We start from the raw sequence: 21,591 nt of genomic DNA, 5'->3' as shown, positions 1-21,591 counted from the left end.
CCTGAAATAATCGTCTGTGCAGTCAGTTCATTAAGATTATGATCCTGCCTTCACAGGGTTCCTACAGCATAAAGCAAGTTAAATTCAAGACTTTTTAAGACTTTTTAATGCCACCTGAAATAAAAATTTAAGACTGAATTCACAAGAAAAACCTGCTTGCGACAACTTAACCCAAAGGTTTATTTTAACATAAACCAATTTTGAAAAACTTCCCATACAGGAAGTAAGCTAAAAACACACAAATGACAGATATATTTGAACAATTATTTAACTGAATTCACAAACTTTTAGCAGGGAACAAAACAAATCAGTTTTAAAGCCACAACATAACCAGTGCTAAGTCTTTTTTGCAGTTATTTTTCTTTGTATGGTTTTCTTAGTATGTTTGATTTGGTGATAAGTGGAGGCGTTGCAGAGACAAGGGTGGAACTAAACTGAGAAATACCGGCTGTTTCTCTGTAACTCCATTTTGATGCTTTGTGTTTCGCGCTTCGCATGCGACTCCACTGCCTTAATTCCCATCGTTCTGAGCTTGAATGACTTGTTGCACAAAATACACTGTGCCTCATGTATGTTCCCTGGTTTTATGTTGCTGCAGTCTGCAGTCTGACCTGGTTTCATGTTGCTGCAGTCTGCAGTCTGACCGCTAGATGTCGCTAAAAGTTACACACTGTAGCTTTAAGACATACCAATTAAGGCCTTAGTTTTATTTTGAAGAATTCAATGCCTTTTAAGACTTTTTAAGGAACCGCGGGAACCCTGCTTCAAATATTATTTCGCTCTCGGAGACGCTCAGACCCTCCGTACACCGGCGGTGCTCTGTCACTGGAAAACCCCTTTAATAGCTGCCTCTGGCCCGATCGCCTCTTGGGGAATCTCCTCTACTGTTCCTGGTGGATGAAAACATTTTTCATGTACGTAATCCAAACTGCAGGAACCAGAATAATAAAAGCAAACATATCTTGCTGGCAGGTTTGGACATTTTAAGTGAATGTAGGCGTTAATAAACTGTTTCAGAGGAGTGATCATAGCGCTCTGCATCAGCAGTGCTGTGTCTGTCTCCCTGCCAGCCTCAGATCATCTTCTCTGATTGGTTGATGTGACGCATCCAGCAGCAATAGTTTAATTTTTTCAATTCCAGCATCTGCTGCTTGTGCAGCACGACCCACGCTTCAGATGCTTAGAAGCTCTTGAGGTGTTGCTTCAGCTGCTCGAAACGCTCTGCAGGAGCTTTTGCTGCGCGTCAACCTGAAGGCTTTGCATGTAAACCAGCTGCTTCACCTGCCTCTGCTGCTCGCGTTAAAATGTAGTCTGAACGTAGCACAAAAAATTATAAGGGGAAAGTTGAGTAGAGAGAAACTTTTGGTCTTAGAGACTCTAGTATCTAAGACTAATGGAACTATAAGCATAATTTTACCGCCTGGTGGGCTGTAGAGCGCCGACTGTAGACCATAAACAAGATGTGTGGCGTTCTCTACCTTTACGCCAGCTGCAAACCCGCACTAATCTCCCCCTTTTCCCCTCACTTTCTCACCCATTGCCATATATTTGTAAAGGAAAACCCCACAGCAAAGCAGCATTAACTTTCAGAGAAACACGTCTAGTGAAGAAGTGAGTAAGCAAGAAAACGTCATGTTGGCAAATGACCGGCTTCAGGAGAAAACTGAAGATACCTTTAGTTTATCAAATCACTGTTTGTTCTATCAAAAATAATGAATTAAGGATTATTGCTCCTTTAACTAGGCCTAACTGTGAGGAGTCTAAATTCATTAGTAAAGCAGATAAAACCCAAAACATATGTCCTCGTAAATGTTACTTAAATGAGCTCTGCTGACACACACATTGTACTCCAGTTGGGTAAGATCTCTTGGTTCCAGATCTGGGCTGCCGTGCCGATGCTCTCTTCCAGCTTACATCGATCCTCCAGCTGCTTCTTCCTCTTCTGAGCTTCCTTCAGCTCTGCATGAAACACATGTTTTACGATACAACAACACAGGGATGCACAAACACTCAACAAAAGAAGTGATTCAGTGTGAAGCCACAGAGTCTCATCAGCTGACCTCTCTTCTTGGCCTGGGCCACCATCTCCTCATACTGCTGCCTGTGTTTCTGGGCCTCCTCTGCAGGCTTGGCGGGCAGATTACTGCAAAACAAACAGGATTTAGTGCAGGGATCGGCAACACAAACTGTTCAAAGAGCCATTTTGGACCAAGAAAATCAAAACAAATCTGTCAGGAGCTGCAAAAAATGTAAAAGTCTTCTATAAGCCTTGTATGGCAACACAGACTCTAAGTGTATTATCCCACTGTAAAAAAGGACTACGTGGGCTTAAATTATAATAAGCATTAATGATTAAATGTTTATACTGGAGCAAATGTTTCATAATCGCATGAGGTGATGGACGAGCAGTGAATGCTCTTACCGCGTGGAGTTCAATGCGTGCTGCTTCACCGCACAGTTTAGGTTTTGTTGCACTGATGAAATTATAGAAACACAATAAAGGAATCTTTCTATGGTGGACGTGTTTCTGTTGGGAGGAGTTGAGGAACCAAGCAGGAACTGACAACCAACAGAGCAGAGCTCTCTAACCATGAAATTCTACATCCTCCATCACCATCGTTCCTTGGTCTTATTTTTATGGTGTTTATTTTTATTTTAAAATCACTGCCTGTTTGATCTGTGGACGGTTTTTCATGCTTGCAACAAAATTAGCAGCAGTAATGGAGTTTGGAGATGCTTTGCTTTCCCCCAATTTATCCACAAGTTCTGCAATTCCATTTTTTCCTCTCACTCCCAACTTGGTGGTCGGCTGCATATATTTAGCATACCTTCCCAGGGTTCATACAAGAATGAGTAACTCTAATTTAATACCTTTTAATGCTCTTTTAATGCTCTAAGAATCATTTTAATGCCATCAACTATGGTTGCCATATATATGGTTCCTAAATCGTATATATATATATATATATATATATATATATATATATATATATATATATATATATATACTTTACCGTCGACGGGCTGCAGTAATGTCCTGAATTTCTCATTTTCCAGCCACTTTTGTTGAAATTTGCAATATATCTGACGAATCTGACATATAATTCATTTTAATGCAAATTAAGGCCTTAATTTAAAAAATAAATATCTAAATACCTTATATATAAATATATAAAGTAACGTTTAATGATTTTTAATGACTTTCAGAAACCCTGCTTTCAAAATGAGTCTTTATTTTTTGACAACTTCTCATTAAAAGCAAAAATGCAGGCAATCCTTCCGCATTGGTAACAAAAGCAAATGTTTCGCTCCATTTCTCTTTGAATCCTCCGTTCTCATCAGCTATCTTCCTTTTTTCCCTTTGGGATCCATGGTTCGAGACACACCCTCCCCGCTTTGTTTGCCTGGCACCGTACCATATTAAAACAAACAAAGAAATCTAGTTTAAATTTTTTTTTTTTAAAGATCCATGGGGGGCGCTAAAGAGCCTCATGTGGCTCCAACCCCTGAGTTAGTGGGAAGGTTAGCAGCTGTGTGGGTTGTCTGAGCTCTACCTGCATCTTTTATCAGAGAAACAGGCCCATGGCGCTGAAATTCGACACGGTGCATAGAATCCAGGGGAATCATATGCAGCTAAAATTTAGCCTCAATAATCTTTCTTAATCCAGAAAAATTTCCATTTTATGTAACATCCAGCCAGTCTGGAGCTGATTTTCCTCGCCTGGGTCAGGGGAGGCTGATGCCCGTCTCCTGCTCTCATTGGCCAATGTCTTTAGCCTCAGAGAGGAGGATGGAGTATTCAGAGAAAAGAAGTACACCTCCTGTAGAAATGGCCTGGCCTGCATTCAAACTAGTGCAGATCCATCATCTTATTTTCATGTAATAATTATTATGTTGTTTATGAAGATTTGGTTTTGGGAAAACCTGATTTTTTTCCCCCAACCTAAGCACTGCTTTGGCCTCAATAGTTCAGAGTGACTTCTGTTAACCATCTCTATGACAACAATAAGCTCACTAATTGTGTTAGACCATCGTTTACAGATTGTATTTAGCTGCACTTTAAATTCACACCCAGAACGGATGGCTGAAAAAAGCAAGTTTTAAAATGTTTTTTCTGTCATTTGTAATTTATTTTTATGAAACGAAAAAAAAAAATGTTAATTTGGTGAATATTGCATTGCAAAAAAAAAAAAACAAGTCCAATTTATATACATTTTTGGGCTAAATCACCCAGCCTCAAATTTTCTTGATCTATTTCTAAGCAAAACAACCTATTTCTGATTGAAGAAGGAAGATTACGAAGGAGAATATAAGAAAAAAAAATGTTTTGGTTTATGTTGGTGTCCCCATTTGGTTTACAACTAAGCTTTCACTTTCATAATAAGCTGTAGAGAGGATTTTATAACACTACCTTAAATCAAATCATCAAAAGTGAAGTTAATATTAGAGCAAACAGAGCTGTGCAATCAAAAAATCCTTGTGATCTGCTGATATCCAAATTGGCAAAGTGTCAGAATCAGATTGAAAGTAAAAAGTGTGTTTCTGTGCATCCCTAATTTTAGGTTTAACAGTTTACTTTAACAGTAAATAAATTCAAAATCTTTATAAAGATGTTCTTTACATTTAAAATAGCAGTCAAAATGGGTCATTTATTCTATTCCTTTCTGCCTGAAATAACCACTGATCTCCATTTATTCACTGCATTGCTGATCGTTGGTAGTGCACTGTGCTGTGAAGTCACCATATTTTGGTGCTCACTGGTTGGAATGTAAACAATGAGCGTTTGTCAATTCACGAGAACGCGAGTTCAGACTCATGTCCGCGTAAACTATGTTAATGACAAGAACACAGGAAAGTCTGGACTCGGGGAGAACAGGAGCACGCAGCATAAATATGGGTCAATTGGAACAGGAGCGCAGTCGTGACATCACCACACGCTCAGCTCATCTAGAGCTGCATTTCTCCTGCTAGTAATAGTCTCTAGATAATAATAAATTCTTACTTTTTCATTTAGTGGGGAGGATATTAGTTAACATAGACAGATAAACACAAATTAAATTAACATTTTGCCAAATATAACAAAAACAAAATCACCATCAGAGACAGCGGTCCTTTTCCCAGGGCTATGCCAACTGGGCTGCTGTAGACGGGCTAATGTTAGCCCTGGCTACGGTTAGCCCTGGCTGGTTGCCACTGTCCTCTCAACATTGTAAGTTTTTTTTATTTTTTATTAGGAAATAAATCAATAAATTGGCCATATATTGATGCTTAAAAGTATAATGTTCTCACCTCAAATGATCTTAAAATGTACTTTAATAGAACAACGGCAACAGAAAAGAGAACTTTTAAGTCACAGCTTTGTAAGCGCTCCATTGGAAGCTGCTGCTGCCGCAGTGCATGCTGGGACAGCTGTCAATCTCAAGAACGGACGGACAAGTCTGGTTGTCAATACCCGATCTGTCCCGCATAAAGATCCGGGTGTTCATAAATAATTTAATTACGGTACTGAAATTACTTATTTCTATCCTTATCTCTCTAAAGAATGCTAATACACATATTTAAAAAAATGTTTAATGACTTTTGTGGTACAATGTTGATGCTTTTTACATTTTCTTTGTTAAACTGCTTGTCTAACGTAATCATGGGACATGCTAATATCAGCCCGGCAAAATATGATTAAACCATGTTTATCTGCGTTTTAGTTGTTTTATTGCTCTGAGAAGAGAAAGAGTTTCAGTGATATATGATCCTATCCTCAAACTGTCATTTAAGACAGGGCTCGATATTAACCATCGCCTGATCTCCCGGGGCAAGTACTTTTTATTGTTGGGAGAGCACAAATTTCATTGCATTTGCCTGCCGGGAAAGTGCAATGATCGCAAAAAAAATTATCACTCAAAATTACTTTAAAATCACCGACATTCGCTGAAAACGCCATTTTTGTTGTTTTGTACACATTCTCGCGTGAATTGAAAAAGCTGCGTGATTTTCCGCCAGATGGCGTGATTTTTGTCCACCTAGCGGTAATTTTGTTGTTACCAAAACGACAAATGGCGGCATTTATTTTGTCAGGGAAAACTAATCCTGAGTCAGTTAAAAGTCAGGGAATTCTGAAATTATCTAAAACTGTGGAAACCCTGTATAAAATAACTATGTATAATGATTCTCTAGAAAAGTCACATTATATTAATAGTATTATCTTGTATAAACATACCGTGACTCTAAAATAAAAGTTATTCATTTGTGACATTGACTTCTGTCTTGTGATTTATCTTAAGTTTTATAACGTGTCAGGTTTTTTTAGATTTTTAACATTACAATTTATATTTTTCCAAGCACACAACAGTTTAAAGCAAAGTTTAGTTTGAAAAGAACGTGCAGGAAGGATTGAAAAGCATGTTAACACGGTAATGTAGGCTTGAGTTCATTATCTGACGCATGCATATACACACCAGGAACCTGGAAACTTAAAAAATACTGAATTACAAAAAACATTTAAAAAACAAACATGTTTCATTGATATATATACAAAAATTTATATTAGGAACTATATTTATCAAACATTATACTGGACAAGTAAAAATTGTTTCTGGACAAATGAAATGCGAAAGTCACTTGCCCAAAGGGCAAGTGGTAAAAATCCTTAACGTCAACCCCTGTAAGGGATTTCAAACTATTATATTTTAATATAATAACATTAAATTTGTAACGAGAGAGATTTTGAATCTATTCTAAATAAAAAAAAATATGACTGTTAAACTCTCATAAAGGAGAAAACCATGAAACAAGCTGGTCGAGACACAGACATTTTCAACCTCATTAGATGATTAAGAGAATAGGACGAGCAGACCGGGAACAACCAATTTAAAGCTGTAATGATCTGGATTATGAAGACATGAGTGCAATGGAAGGATTAGGAGACGTACGCAGGTCTGTCCTCCAGGATCAGCGCCGTGGTGGAGAGGGGCTCAAAGTCCAGGTTTTTCCTCACACCCGGCCTGGGGGATGTCTGGTTGCCAGCTCTGCCACTCTTTGTTTCATATTCCTGTAGATAAACACAGAAATGTTAATGAAACAGGACAAAAACATGCCAGTATAGACAGCATTTTGTGATCTCCATTTAGTCTGATCCTGATCTTGGCGTCAACATGTGATCAGCATGAAGCTGAGCTAGAGAAAAGGTGGATTCAGAGTGTGGGAAAAGAGCCTTAAGGTGCTTCACAGAGTCAGATGCTGATATGGAACGACACACCGATGAGATTTAACGAAGGGCTGAAATAACCTGGAAAACTACAAAGAAGACAAAAAAAAAAAAGGCACAGGAGGTTTGGGTTTTTTCCTTACCCTAAAGCCACCAGAAGGTGGCCTGACAACCTTGTGACAAAGCTGTCGCAGACACACCGTCATTCAGTTTATGTCCAGTGAGGGTGCAGCTTGATTCAGCCGCTGGGTGTGACAGATCCCATGAACAGGGGAGGCCATGTGACAAGCAGTCTGCTCCAGCTGGGGTCATAGAGCAGCTAGCAGCTGACTCTCAGCCTCTGTGTGCAATCAGCCTTATGCAGCAATCACTTTCAGGGGCGTACTTTTTAAAACTCCCTGTCTGACTAATTATGATCCAACCAAAAATAGAACAAGTGCAACATGAATGCACAACATTAAACTGAATCAGAGACCACGGCATTTCCGCTCTGACTTAATTACGTCGACTGAGGTCTGCAGGAAAACAGTTATTCATTGATCAACAGAGCACCGATGCAGACCATGGCATTCATTCCTCTTTAATGTGAGATCTGACATTTACTGACCTCTTACTTAAAGAAAAGAACTTGGCTTCAACCTAAATAGCTTCTGTAAAAAAAAAACAAATAACATTCTCTTCATGGGTTTTGTGAAAAAAATTAATAAAATACAAAAAGGGGGGTGGTGGCCTAGTGGTTAGGGTATTGTGCTTTAACACTGCCACTCTGGGTCCCTGTGCAATGACCATTAACCCCATACTGCTCCTGTGACGCTGCACAATGGCAGCCCTTTGCTCCCTAAGGGGATGGGTTAAATGCAGAGGGACAATAATGACGATAAGCACTGGAATAAAAACAAAAAAAGGTTGCATGAGAAAAGAAAAAGCTGGCATATTTCTACTTCACCAGCAGGTGGCGGTAATGTTGACTTCAAAATTCCAGATTCTAAGCACAACTAAAGCGAGGCTAAGCTAAAGAGGTTGCCCAAACAAACCAAATCCATGTCATTGACTTAAATAGAGTTTCCTCCATGGTATAGTGTTAAAAAATTAGCCAGATACTTCCTGACTTTGCCGTTCGTTCCCCTCTGGTCCTCAAAACCAATAAAAAAAAAAATAAGATTAAATATAAAAGCTCAAATCCCTGCACACCACCAATAGAAGGCAGTAACGGCAAAATGCGATAGATTAGGTCCTGACCAGGGACGTGATTTTTGTTTTGACCTAAACGTTAGATACGGCAAAATATTTAAAGAGGCATTACGGAGTTTTCTAATGATAGTGCCACCTGTGGCACAAACACAGAACTGCAGCTATCTTTTGCGTGTGCTGGTAGCTTGCACTCCTGTGTTTTTTTTTTTTTTACTTTTTTCATCTTATGGGATGCTGGTCCTTTCGAGTATCCACAACATCCATCTTTATTATAACGCTTGGATTCCTTACTATATTGGACCCATTTAACATGGATGCATTTGACGTCACTTCAACATAAAACGGTGTGGAAACTTCCGACCCGAAGTACATTCAAGTAAAATAGGCTACAGCCTTACAGATGCGGCGATGCCGAACTACTGAGGTGTCATTCTAATCATCAAACAGTGTTGTAGCCATAAAGGGTGAAATAAAAAGGTTATTCTATAGGGTTTTTTTTGTAAAAACTTTAAAAAGGCTTCTTTAAGTAGTCATTAAAAAGCTTAAAGTGCAACAGTTACGACAGCTCCTGATTGGAAGGTTAAATGGGGATTTATTTATGTAAATAATATCAAATTTAAACTATTCAGTTTTAATAAACCAGATATAATTGCAGTAAAAAAAATGCATTGACCTCTATAAAACTTAACACCTTCAGGTACTGACTAAGTAGATGTATGGTTATTTCAGTTGTCAAAAAATTGCCAAAAAACATGACTCTTCAGAAAAAGATTTAAAAAAAAAGGTTTGAGGAAATGACAAAAAAAACTATAAATATTTTCCCCTTTTGAGTCAAATAATGGAAATAAATACTTTAAATTCTCCACTTCCTCATGCTTATAAGACAGGGCACTTAAGAACAACGACATTAGCTCAGACGACTGAGGATTGGATAAATGTAGGAACATAGAGGAGATTTTTTTTAGGATTGTATTGTTAGATTTAGTTGTTGCCTTTGCTTAACTAAATTATGCTTTTCTATTGGAGAAGTTGAGTTGGTTTGGCTTTGAAAGCTCTACAATCGACATGGAGAATCTAGAGATAATTGTTCTTGTTAAAGTTAGTAAGTCTGTATTAAAGGCTCTGTCTGGTGGAGTGGGGCCATCTTAGACCATTGTTATGGTCTGTTTTTACTAATTATTTTCCTTTTATTTCAAAAACTAAACTTTTGTCCTAAACGCAGATAATTCAACCATTTATTTGTTCAATCACATTACTGTGGAATTAAATACAGCATTGAAAGAGGAAAAGAAATTTGTAGACCATTAGACAAATTAAAATAAGTTGGTGATTAATCACGGTTCCTACAGCATAAGGCAAGTTAAATTCAAGACTTTTTAAAGCCACTTGAAATAAAAATTTAAGACCAAATTCGCAAGAAAAACCCGCTTGTGACAACTTAACCCAAAGGTTTATTTTAACATAAACCACTGCACTAATGTTTCAAATTTTGAAAAGCTTCCCATACAGGAAGAAAGCTAAAAACAATTATTTAACTGAACTCACAAACTTTGTTTTAGCAGGGAACAAAACAAATCAGTTTTAAAGCAACAACATAACCAGTGCTAAGTCTTTTTTGCAGTTATTTTTCTTTGTATCATTTTCTTAGTATGTTTGATTTGGTGATAAGTGGAGGCGTTGCAGAGACAAGGGTGGAACAACACTGAGAAATAGCAGCTGTTTCTTGGTAACTCCATTTTGACGCTTTGTGTTTCGCGCTTCGCATGCGAAAAAGTTAATTGTGCATCTCCCAAATGTCCCGGCCGCAACAACGCTTTTATTGGTTCCGCTATCGGGACGGATTTTTTAATAAAAAAAAAAAAAAAAAAAAAGGTAAATTTTAATGTTTTATTTAGGTTACAAAAATAAATCATAATAAAAATGATCCTATTTATGAAGTTTTAAAAAATAAGACCTACGAAAGACTGATTTAAGACATTTTAATACCAATTAAGGCCTTAGTTTTATTTTGAAGAATTCAATGCCTTTTAAGACTTTTGAAGGACCCGCGGGAACCCTGATAATGCTGAGATGACTGAATCTATGGCAACTGGATGATCTTATTTCCCTGTTTGAATCTTTCCACAGGAAGCATAATCATTGAGTACGTCTTGGAGGAAAGGATAGACTTACAACCTGGAACCTTCAAGTTAAACAGATATTAAATAAAATGGGAAAAATAAAGTATTGCTTTGAGGAAACCTTTGGCTGAAGAAGCATCGCGTAGATTCACAACCAGTTGACATTGTAAAAGGTTGAGATTACATTTACTCAGGAGCAACCTGTGTAGATGGCTTATTCCTGTCGTTACTTCATGTATTGTATCAGAGTGAATTTGGTCCTACTTCCTGTTGCCTTGATGTTGCTAAATGTTGGTGTGAATGTAAGAACTGTTTTATCTAACTAAGAGATCTTAACAGAATAAACAAAACAACAGTTTACCATTAACTTGCATCCATATAACAACCTTTAATAGGGCGTAGAGCTGCATTGTCATAGATCCCACAATGAACTATATATCTTTATCTTTTTAAACTCGGACTGTAGAAGGAAAAAAAAAAATATAAAAATCTACCCAATGTTTATGTATAGGAAAAAGTTCAAATATCCATCAGACTACAACTCCATCTATATATTTTCTTTAACGATATTTTACAGCTGCTCCAATTTTCCTCGTGTTCCTTTTCGCTTTTTTTTTCTTAACGTCCTTAGGACTTAGGGACGGTCATTTCTCTACAATCGGTTTTTCATTTTCTCTATTCTGTTTGTGTGTTTTCTGCACATTGTCTCAACCCATGGGTCCATAGAGACAGCATAGATTCTTGATTAACTACTGCTCATGCAAACATCTGACAAGGAGCAATAATTGCTCATGTCAGTGTAATTACCCCTATTAACTAAAAAACGGGTACGGAGGATGAATTAACAGACAAATATTCAGTTATTGATCGTAGCATCACTAAAATATCTCTTCGGGGGGCAGTGCTACTGCTGAAAAAAACTAATTCTTTATCTAAAGTAACAATCTGGTGGCAGCCCACTGCCCTGCGATTCCCAGCAGAATTCCCTCTAACTTCCAGCCACTGGCAGTCTCCTGGGTGTGCATATTTTCTTTACTCTGACTGGATTACAGGGTCTGACCAGGATATTAAGCTTCTCTTTAGATTTTAATGTCCTCAGCCAAGGGCCCATGATGGAAAGTGGGGAAATTCTGAATGGCTGCTACTGTAGTGGATAAAGGTTAAAGAAGAGAAAGCTTTTTATCGGGTTTGAGGATCAGAGACGCCCAGCAGCGTTTGACACTATCCTCAGAACAACAACAGAGCTACAAGGAACATTTATGCTACGTTCACACCAAAAGCAGCAGAGGCAGCTGGTTTACATGCAAAGTCAATGGTTGACGCAGCAGCTGCTGGACTTGAAAAAATTTAACTTTTCCTGCTCGACGCGCCACATCAACCAATCAGAGAAGCTGATCTGGCAGCTGGCAGGGAGACAGACACACCGCTGCTGATGCAGATCACTATGATCACTTCTCTGAAACAGTTTATTAATGCCTAAATTAACCTAAAATGCCGAAATCTGCCGGAAAAAACATGTTCACTTTTATTATCCTGGTGCCTGCAGTTTGGATTATGGACCTGAAAAACGCTTTCAGCCGCTGCAGCAAACCGCAAAGGGACAACCGGGGCAGAGGCTGCTTTTAAATGGGATTCCTAGTGACAGCGCACCACAGGTGAACGGGGGTCTGAGCGGCTCCGACAGAAGAACTATTTGAAGGCAGGATGGTAATCTGGATGAACTGATGGCACAGATGCAGTTTTTAGGCGGCCTTTCTCACTTAAAAACATTTTAGAACTAATTTTTATCCACTGATCACATAAAGCTGCCATTGTTTTTTTAACTTTAGGATTTCCTTTTTTTTTTAAAAGGAAAATAAATGGGAACTTGAACAAAACTTCTATCATCAAGCTGTGCCGCAATAAACATGGCAGAACAGGTTAGGCACAGAGTAGGGTGGTCATGATACCACAGCTTCACTGGACATAGATTCCCAAGAAAATATTCACTCTTTAATAAAATGGGGATTAAAGAAATTATTAAATTTCAATTCAGTTTATTTCTATAGCGCCAATTCACAACATGAAATCTCAAGGCACTTTACAGTTCACCAGATCATCCATTCAATTTGATTCAAAGTTTTCTATCTAAGGAAAACCAGTTGATTGCATCGACGCATTGACTCTTCAGCAATCTCTCAAGCTAAGCATGCTTGTTGCGACAGTGGAGAGGAAAAACTTATTTTTTACCGGAAGAAACCTCCAGCAGAACCAGGCTCAGTGTGAGCGGCCATCTGCTGAGGTCGACTGGGGTTCAGTGTAATAAGCAGTTTACTTCTGCTTATTATGCAAACATCGACCCTAAAGCATTCTGCCCCAAAAGAATGCAAAGTTGTTTTCAGTAATATGGAGCTTCTAGTAGCTCTGTGAGAAATAACTTTTTTTTTTCTTTTTTTTTTTGCTTCAAGTATCAGTAACTCAAGCTAGGGATGTGCCAATGCAGCTCTTTTATTTCAGGTGCAATATAATATTTCAGTTTTAAGTATGGGAGCAGAAGTGCAGATTGTATTGATTTTAAAGATGTTTACATGTTTTTGCTGGTTTTATTTTAAGTTTTCAGGATTATTTGCATGTTAAATAATACCTCAGACAACCTTCGGATTTTGTCAAACCGTGTTATATATATGGGTAATTTAAACGTATTTGATCCTGCCCGTGTAAACACTAATTGAAATATCTTTTATGCATTCAATCAAGGTTGCTTTCTGTGTCTCTGCTTCTGTCTCCTTGAACCCCAGTCGGCCTCAGCAGATGGCCGCTCACGCTGAGCCTGGTTCTGCTGGAGGTTTCTTCCTGTTAAAAGGGAGTTTTTTCCTCTCCACTGTCGCTACAAGCATGCTTAGTGTGAGGGATTGTATTTGAGTCAATGAGTCGATGCAATCAACTGGTTTTCCTTAGATAGAAAACTTTGTATCAATTTGACTGTATGATCTGGTTGAACTGTAAAGTGCCTTGAGATGACGTGTTGTGAATTTGGCGCTATATAAATAAACTGAATTGTAATTAAACATTTATATATTTTAGAAAATGTATATTTATATACTAGCTTTTAATTTCATTAACACGAACTAAAACTGGACTTATCGTTACATTCCTACATAAGGTTGCTTATTATAGGCAGAGTTTATCAATAATAAACTCAAACAGCACACAGTAACAAACATGTGATGTTGGGAACGGTTCTCTCACCAGGTGTGCTTTAATAGAAAGCAAACAGGCATTTGATAAATTGCTGTTTGTTGATGAGTGGCTGTACTCAAGAGAAACAGATTAGCCAGAGATGGATGCTGCAGTGAAGAAAAAGGTGGGTGAGGGGAAAGGAAGGTTACTGAAGGAGAGGTCATTAACCAGGCAGCATCTGTTCTGCAAGGCTGCTGTTGCCAACAGGAGGAAACGCAGGAAAGGGGCATAAGAAGCTGAAGATGGGAGGATGTGTGAAATCGGTTCTCTACTACAGCCATGTCAGATTTACAGATTAACTACCGTATTTTCACGACCATAAGGCGCACCGTACTAAAAGGCGCAGTCTCAGTTATGTGTGCCATTACTGTATATATCACACACATAAGGCGCACCGGACTATAGGGCGCGGGTTTTATATACTGGTACATGTCTTATACTACGTTTAAATACCTCTACTGCGTATTTAAAAATAGAGCGGGAGCATAACTGAGTATGTTTGTGCTTTATTCATGTATTTATTACAAAGTATTAATCAAACCCATCAAAGTCCTCATCCTCTGTTTCTGAATTAAACAGCTGCGCTAAATCAGACATGTCAATTTCCCCTTCTTCGCTGTCAGAGTCACTTTCCGTGACGTGCGGCTCCTCGGAAATGATGCCGGCTTTTGCGAAAGCTCGAACAACAGTGCCAGCAGACACGTTAGCCCAAGCAGCTACAATCCATCCGCAAACTGTGGCGTAACTTGCCCGGCGCTGCCTTCCACTTTTCGTGAAACTGTGGTCTCCGTCGGTCATCCATCGCTCCCACGCCACTCACAGCCTTACTTTGAACGGCTGGTTCACACCGATGTGGAGCGGTTGAAGTTCCTTTGTCAGACCTCCCGGGATAACAGCAAGCACAGCGTTCATTTGTTTCACCTTGTTTTCCACATTGGCTGTGAGATGGGCACGCATGGAGTCACAGATTAACAGCGATGGAGATGCGTGGAAAAAAAACCACCTAGTCTCCTCACATACACAATCCACACCCACACTTCCCCCTTTAACGTTCTCATGGCGGTCTCAACAACGTCTGCAGTAACAACACACCCAGGGCGCGCCGCACATTTTGAGGCGAAAAAAAGACGTTTATATGCACCTTATAGTCGTGAAAATACGGTATTTAAAGGTGTTACAATCCACCAGGTTCTAAAAATCCCCTCTCAAAATGACCTTTTTCCCACTCAGCACAGCAAATAAAGCAAAGAAGCCATTCTCTGTATTCCATTTGCCACCATACATAGAAACATTTTGTTCACGGAGCATGAAGGGGATCAAAAATGGTCTCTCACACATCTGACCTCAATGCACAGCAGCCTCCATGATGGACGCTTTTTGATGCCCATCATCACAGCTATCCTGCTGAGCCATGCAGAAGTAAGCAATCTTCCAGGAAACAGCAAAGCTCTGAGATTCTGAGCGGAGCTTTAATGTACAAATATATAATAAACATCATAAAAAAAAAAATATCAAGATTTTCATATCAATATAAAATGCAATTTGAATTATGAAAAAAAAAAATCACAGCTTCATTAGCTACAACTTAATCAAACAGTGATCAATTCTCCTCTAGTTTTTCTTTTTTTTGTTTTCTCGATTTATTGAATGTAAGTGATTGAAAGTTGTCTATTCAACCTCTCTTTCCTGTCTTGTGTTTCAGGTAAAAGGTGAAATTGGTGTTATTAGAGAGCTGCTCATCTCCCAGCAGAGACCTGGCCAGTAAAACCGGATTTGATTACATATTAATCACTGGAAAGCAGAACTGTTCTCCTGCAGCTTGGCTCCCAGTAGCTGTCCTCTGGAATAGCAACTGTAACCCGTGATAACCTGGCGCCTGGGCAACATGCTTCGTCATGCTGTCTCTCAGCCGACTTCTCCAGTTTCCGGAAAGTGATGCAAGAGCTGAGAGCGCCTGACTGCCATGAATGAACCACTGATTTGTGCTCCTGCTGGCAGCTAGCACCCTTTACAGCTTCATAGAGCTGCTCTGTAGTCAGCTCAGATCATTTTAATTTGTCGCCACACAGCAATAGATAAAGGCATGATCCTGCTGCTTATGTTGTTTCTTTAGCATCAAACCGTCATGGAAACTCAGCATCCTCACTAAATAATGCATGAAGGCAGATAAAAGCCTACAGCAGGATGCTGCTCCTGGTTCCATGGTGCCGTTGAGTGGAACCTGCCTGAGACAAGCTAACAAAACACTGAGGATCTGTCATTTGGTAGCAGTGGAGATTAGAGAAACAACAGGAAGTGATCAGAGCTTGAAAAGCAAAACTTTGTTCTGATTGTATTTCAAACGGAAACCAAAAAGAGTGAAGCAGAGGAAGTCATGGATCGGGTCGGGATATTCACAGCTGGAGGAATATTTCAGCAACACCACAGAGTCCGGCTGAACTGCAGCCCGCTACGTCATGCACTACCTATACATTAAAGGAATAGTACACCCAAAACATGATTAGCCTTCATTTTCTACTCACCCCCATGCTGAACAACACTCTGGAGTACTTTTTTGATATCTCAAATGCATCTGGAGATCTGGGAGGCTTCTTGCTGTCTGCTGACATTCAAATAATGGAGGTCTATGGCGCCCGAGGCAGAAAGGTCCATAAAAGTCCACAAAAAACGTGTCAATATTCCTCCATACTGCTCGTCCAATGTATTCCAAGTGTCCTGAGTGGGTAGCGTCCATAATTTACTCGAAACAAAGTCATTTAGAATGTTTTTAGAACATAAACAGTAGTGTATAGGATTTCCTAAAAGCGAGTTCACGAGTCTACGGAAACCGCAGCAGACCAAACCAGATGAAAGTGAACATTCAACTCGGTAAAGAACTCATGCTCTTCCTCAACACTGAAGTCCTCAAACATTTTTCTTTCGTTGTTTCTTTCTTTGCACAGGTAAACAGCACATTTCTTCTTCTACGCTTGCATTATCAAGAGCAGACGCTGAATGCGCACTTTCATCTGGTTTGGTCTGCCGCGCATGCGCGCGATTTTAGGAAATCCTATACACTACTGTTTATGCTCTAAAAACATTCTAAATGACTTTGTTTCGAGTAAATTATGGACGCTACCCACTCAGGACACTTGGAATACATTGGACGAGCAGTATGGAGGAATATTGACACGTTTCATGTGGACTTTTATGGACCTTTCTGCCTCGGGCGCCATAGACCTCCATTATTTGAATGTCAGCAGACAGCAAGAAGCCTCCCAGATCTCCAGATGCATTTGAGATATCAAAAAAGTACTCCAGAGTGTTGTTCAGCATGGGGGTGAGTAGAAAATGAAGGCTAATCATGTTTTGGGTGTACTATTCCTTTAAAGCAGGCTCATATTTCATCCATTCAGGAAGTAAAACACAAAACTGCTGAACTTGACTCTGCATTAGAAAACAAAACCTTTTGACTGTATGGCAACCTGAGTAAAAGCAGCACATTACTGAAACGTCCAAAAAAAGGTTAAAATAACAACACATAAAATTCACTTCTACTGTAAAGCAGAAAAGGAGCAATTATCCATATTGATGCTAAATAGTTAAAGGAAAAGTCCGCTCATATTCAGAAGTCAAACTTCTGAAAGTACTTTAGATATGAAATTATTACATCCTGTTCAATAAATAATTGTTTTTATTTAAGAGCAATTTTCATGTGAATGTGCTTTACTGGAGGCATCCATGTTTGTCAAAGAACTCTACTGCCACCTACTGGTTTGTGACGTCACGGTGTAGTATCGGCTGTTGATCAAGTCCCAGTGCTGTATCTGGTGTTTGTCACAACGCGCTATTATCCAAGTCATCTTGAAAACATTCTTCTTCCAAATGTTGGCTACATATTACGTGTTTTTTCTCTGGCCAGAAGTTCGATGGCAAATCCTCGCTCTTCAAGTTGGTAATCCAACGACGAACCCGTCCTTGGAGGATCAGGAATCAGAAAGGTGAAATAACAAATTTATTTTTTTATTTTTACCCGATGTATTCCAATATCCAGCTGCCATGCACGTGGGCATTGTCAGTTTCACTATAGCTCTGGTGAATTTCAATGGTGAAGTCCTCTGGAAATCTTCAATAATTGTTGTTGATTGCAGATGTGTCTAGTAGTTCCCATTGATTTTACTTGTAAAGCGGGGAGAATGGCGCTAGGCTTACCGCACCGTGACGTCACTGCTGGAAGATGGCAGGAGGGACGGGTTACTATATTTGGGCAAAAATGGCCGCTCCCAGACTCAGTGATTTTTTTTTTTGCTGATTGAAGCTAAATTTATTAAATCACCGCAAAAGTGTTAGCTTTAGGTATAAATAATGATCCATTGATCATCATTCCTTGCTAAACGGACTTTTCCTTTAAAGCCAATATTTTTTTCCTTTATTCTACATACTCTTAACAATATTTAATTTAAGGAATTGTGCTGTAATTAATGTTCTTGGTTCAAATTTCTAAAGTAGCAGCTTTTCAAAGAAGGTGCATAAGATATCAGGGTGAAAAAAGGCTTAATATTTATAGCTTTCAACCAAACTGATGGTTGAAAAACTTAACATAAAAAAAAAATTCTGTTGCTGTGCTCATGCTTATTTACTCAATAATTTAAAGGTTTTTTTTTTATTGTGTAGATATATAGAATATGTTTTTCAATTAAAATGGGATAAATTAATAACAGACCTTGTTATTAACTTGATTACATTTCTAAATTGAGCTCCACCACTATTTCTCTGCTTTAAATGTATCAGGCATTTAAATAAGTCTTCTTCTCATTAAAAAAATCCAACAAATCACCTTGTCACTAAATGTTCATGTTTGCCTTGTGAATAAAAAAAAAAGGCCTTTCCTAAAGATGACGAACGATTTTTCCTTTGCATCAATTGGATTGTTAATAAGCGTTAATGGTTTAATTAATCTTTCAATCAGGACTGATGCGTTATTACACCTCTACAATCGCTCTGGCTTTTTTAATTTTTTTATTTGTGTCATGACTACATGACTTCCAGCTTCTTGTGTTCATTATTTTACTTTAATAATAATAACCCTTAATCTGTTATTTTATTCGCCAGAGAATACAACTTCAGCACCTGAAGGGAAACAGATCCATCTTGAAATGTAAATCATACCAAAATTTAAAAAGACCATTGAGGATGAGGATTTAGCTGAACAGCTCCACTAGCAAAGGCATTCCTACTTTTAGCCGGGAAAATCCCAGACTAACTTTGTGGTTGAAAAGGTGATATTTTTCCAGATTAAATTATGCTCCTATCAGTTTGTTCATTTGAAGCTCAAAGTGAGACGTACAGCTTTAAAAATCAGCTAAAGCAAAATGGCTCAATAATAAAAAAGACTTTAAACTGAAGAAATTAAGTTCAGATGGAGAAGGTGATTGTCCCTCAGCAGCAAGTTGCTGACCATGGTGCTTCAGCAGATTCTGAACAATAAAAAAATTGCTGCTGTGCATTGAAACTCTCTGGCATATAGTTTATCATCATCTTTAATCAAAGCGTTTGGCATCAGCAGCTACATTGATTACATTGATCTGCTGGAGAAGAGAAAGCAGCATCATTCAGAGACTGTCATTCTCTTCATTCGAAAAGAATGCAAAAAAATGGATTGTAGAGAGCCAAATTTGTGGGCACTAAGGTTTTCTGTGTGTATTAAAATAATTTAACAATTAATTTTAAATTATTTTACAGGAATTGTATTTCTTAACCATAATGTTTTTTTTATGTAATTGGTATTGTAATTTTATCTTGTGATTTTATACTTGTGTTTATTTTTAAGGTTGCCTTTTTTATACCTGGCAGGGGGACTACCGATGAAAGTTAGCACTCCTTAGCTAACTCAGGTATATTTACATTGTTTTAATGTTGATTAATGTACACTGTCCCCTTTCAAATAAACAAATGAAATTAAATTCCTGACCTGAAACTCTGCTCCACAATGAGCTCTTTAGCCCACAGAACCCTTTACCTTTTGTTTGATTACTTTCTGAAGTTCTAGTAAACGACATGCCAGACATACTGCTGCCGCCAACCATTCTTTAAGGATACGCTTGATTAGTTTTACAGGATTTGACGGTTAGAAGTATTTTTATTTCTGTTTATTAGGGTGAATAAAATTTTAGAGTCGTCTTATAAATTAGTTCTTTTAACCAGTGAATTTTTATTTATGTAACGATCTGTACTTATTTAGCACTTTTACAGGTCAGGAGATTAGACCAAAGTGCTTTGAAATACAGTCAGTCACCCATTCATGCACACAAGATGGTAGCAAACTACATTGTAGCCACAGCTACCCTGGGGCACGCTGACAGAAGCGAGGCGGCTGTACCATAGCGCTACCGGGCCCCCTGACCACCATCAGTAGACAATGCAGGTGAAATGTTTTGCCCAAAGACACAATGACACTTAGGGATCCACGATATAATCAGCCCCTTATCGGTATCGGCCTGTATCTGCCTTAAAACTGAATATCGGACATCGGCCAACCCACCGATATTTAACCCGATATTTGATCAGCTTCTGAGTTTCTAAAGTCTAAAAAAAAATAATATAATACTACTTCTTCTTCCTCAAAAACGTATTTTTTACAGACTTAAAAACTTCTAAAGACAAGGGGAAAAATTAGGGCTGCAACTAACGATTATTTTAAAAATCGATGAATCGGCCGATTATTTTTTCGATTAATCGATGAATCGGACAAAAAATATTTTTTATATTAACCTCTTTATTCCAAAATAAACATTTTAGACAGAAGAAACAAGCACACAAGTACAGGTTGCTCATTAACTGTACTGGTGCAATATGACAAATAAATGTTTGTGTTAAAACTACGCAAACTTACATGAGAAATGTAGCTGTACATCCACAAAATATAGGCTACTTTGTTTCATAAAGTGCAAAAAAAGACAGGCATTTATGTTTTAAAAGCCCCTCAGGGGTTCAAACAATAGGCCCCCCCATTTCAACAAATGAGTTTTTTTTAGACTAGAAGAGTTCTGCCTTTTAAGACAGGAAAGTATAGCAGTTAAAGTTGCTACTTGAGAAAATATTGAACCATAGAGATAAAAATAGCCCTGTGATTCAAATTATAAATTGTATTTGGAATAAAAATGAGAGAACTAGGGGTGCTAAAAAACACATCCTCCAAAGACAGATATTTACATGGGAATGTGGCATATAATTAATTGACATATTACTGATCTTGCTGGATTTTATTCTGCTTTACTTCCATAAATTGCAGGATCTTCTTTACTTTATCTTTGCCAGAAGATTTAAACTTTTAAAGCCTCGACCTCATAATTTGCAAGTTAATTTATTTATAAAGAAAATATAAACGCTGCTTAAGCTAATTCAAATGAAATTAAAAGTAAAATAAGTAGCCAACCTTATCACTGTCTGTAACCTACTAACAAGGTAAGGAAAGCATCAGACGAGCTACCTGAGAAACTAACGTTACGTTTCCCCACTTTAAAACGAAACAAACATGCAACTTTTGTAAAAACAAATTAACATGGCACGGAACCACCATGTTACAACTTTTTTTACCTGTACAAAGCGCAGGCTATTTTAATTATTGTGATCAATTTGCGACGTCAATCCCAGCGCATGCGCGCTTCATTTGCAGTCTGGACGCTGAGGGTAAACATCCAGCTGCTCTGACTGCAGCGCTGAGAGGGACTCCTGCGGGAGCGGGGGGAGGCGCCCCACGGCAGAGTAGGAACGATGCATGCTTTCACGTAAGAGTCTCCAAAAGCCGCCAGTGACACCGTAAAAAGTCGCCAGATTTGTCGCTAGTCACTTTTTTGAAAAATAGTCGCTGGAGGGGTCTGA

General features: G+C 38.5%; 1 protein-coding gene across 3 annotated transcripts in view; it reads right to left on the bottom strand.

The window, feature by feature from the left end:
- The window catches only part of tbc1d14 (TBC1 domain family, member 14), an 82,810-nt gene that overhangs the window by 13,484 nt on the left and 47,735 nt on the right, over positions 1 to 21,591 (bottom strand). For all 3 annotated transcript variants that reach the window (XM_038268501.1, XM_038268502.1, XM_038268503.1), the window contains 3 exons: positions 6,927 to 7,045; positions 2,061 to 2,143; positions 1,842 to 1,959 (listed from right to left, as the gene is read on the bottom strand). In XM_038268501.1, the coding sequence (XP_038124429.1) occupies positions 1,842 to 1,959; positions 2,061 to 2,143; positions 6,927 to 7,045 (320 nt within the window). The remainder of the gene's footprint in view (positions 1 to 1,841; positions 1,960 to 2,060; positions 2,144 to 6,926; positions 7,046 to 21,591) is intronic.

This window comes from Cyprinodon tularosa, unplaced genomic scaffold (assembly GCF_016077235.1).
Source record: "Cyprinodon tularosa strain WSP-4 unplaced genomic scaffold, ASM1607723v1 ctg70, whole genome shotgun sequence".
In the NCBI taxonomy this organism is placed as follows: domain Eukaryota; kingdom Metazoa; phylum Chordata; class Actinopteri; order Cyprinodontiformes; family Cyprinodontidae; genus Cyprinodon; species Cyprinodon tularosa.
The sequence above is the reverse complement of the archived record's forward strand: the minus strand, read 5'-3'. Positions and strand labels throughout refer to the sequence as shown.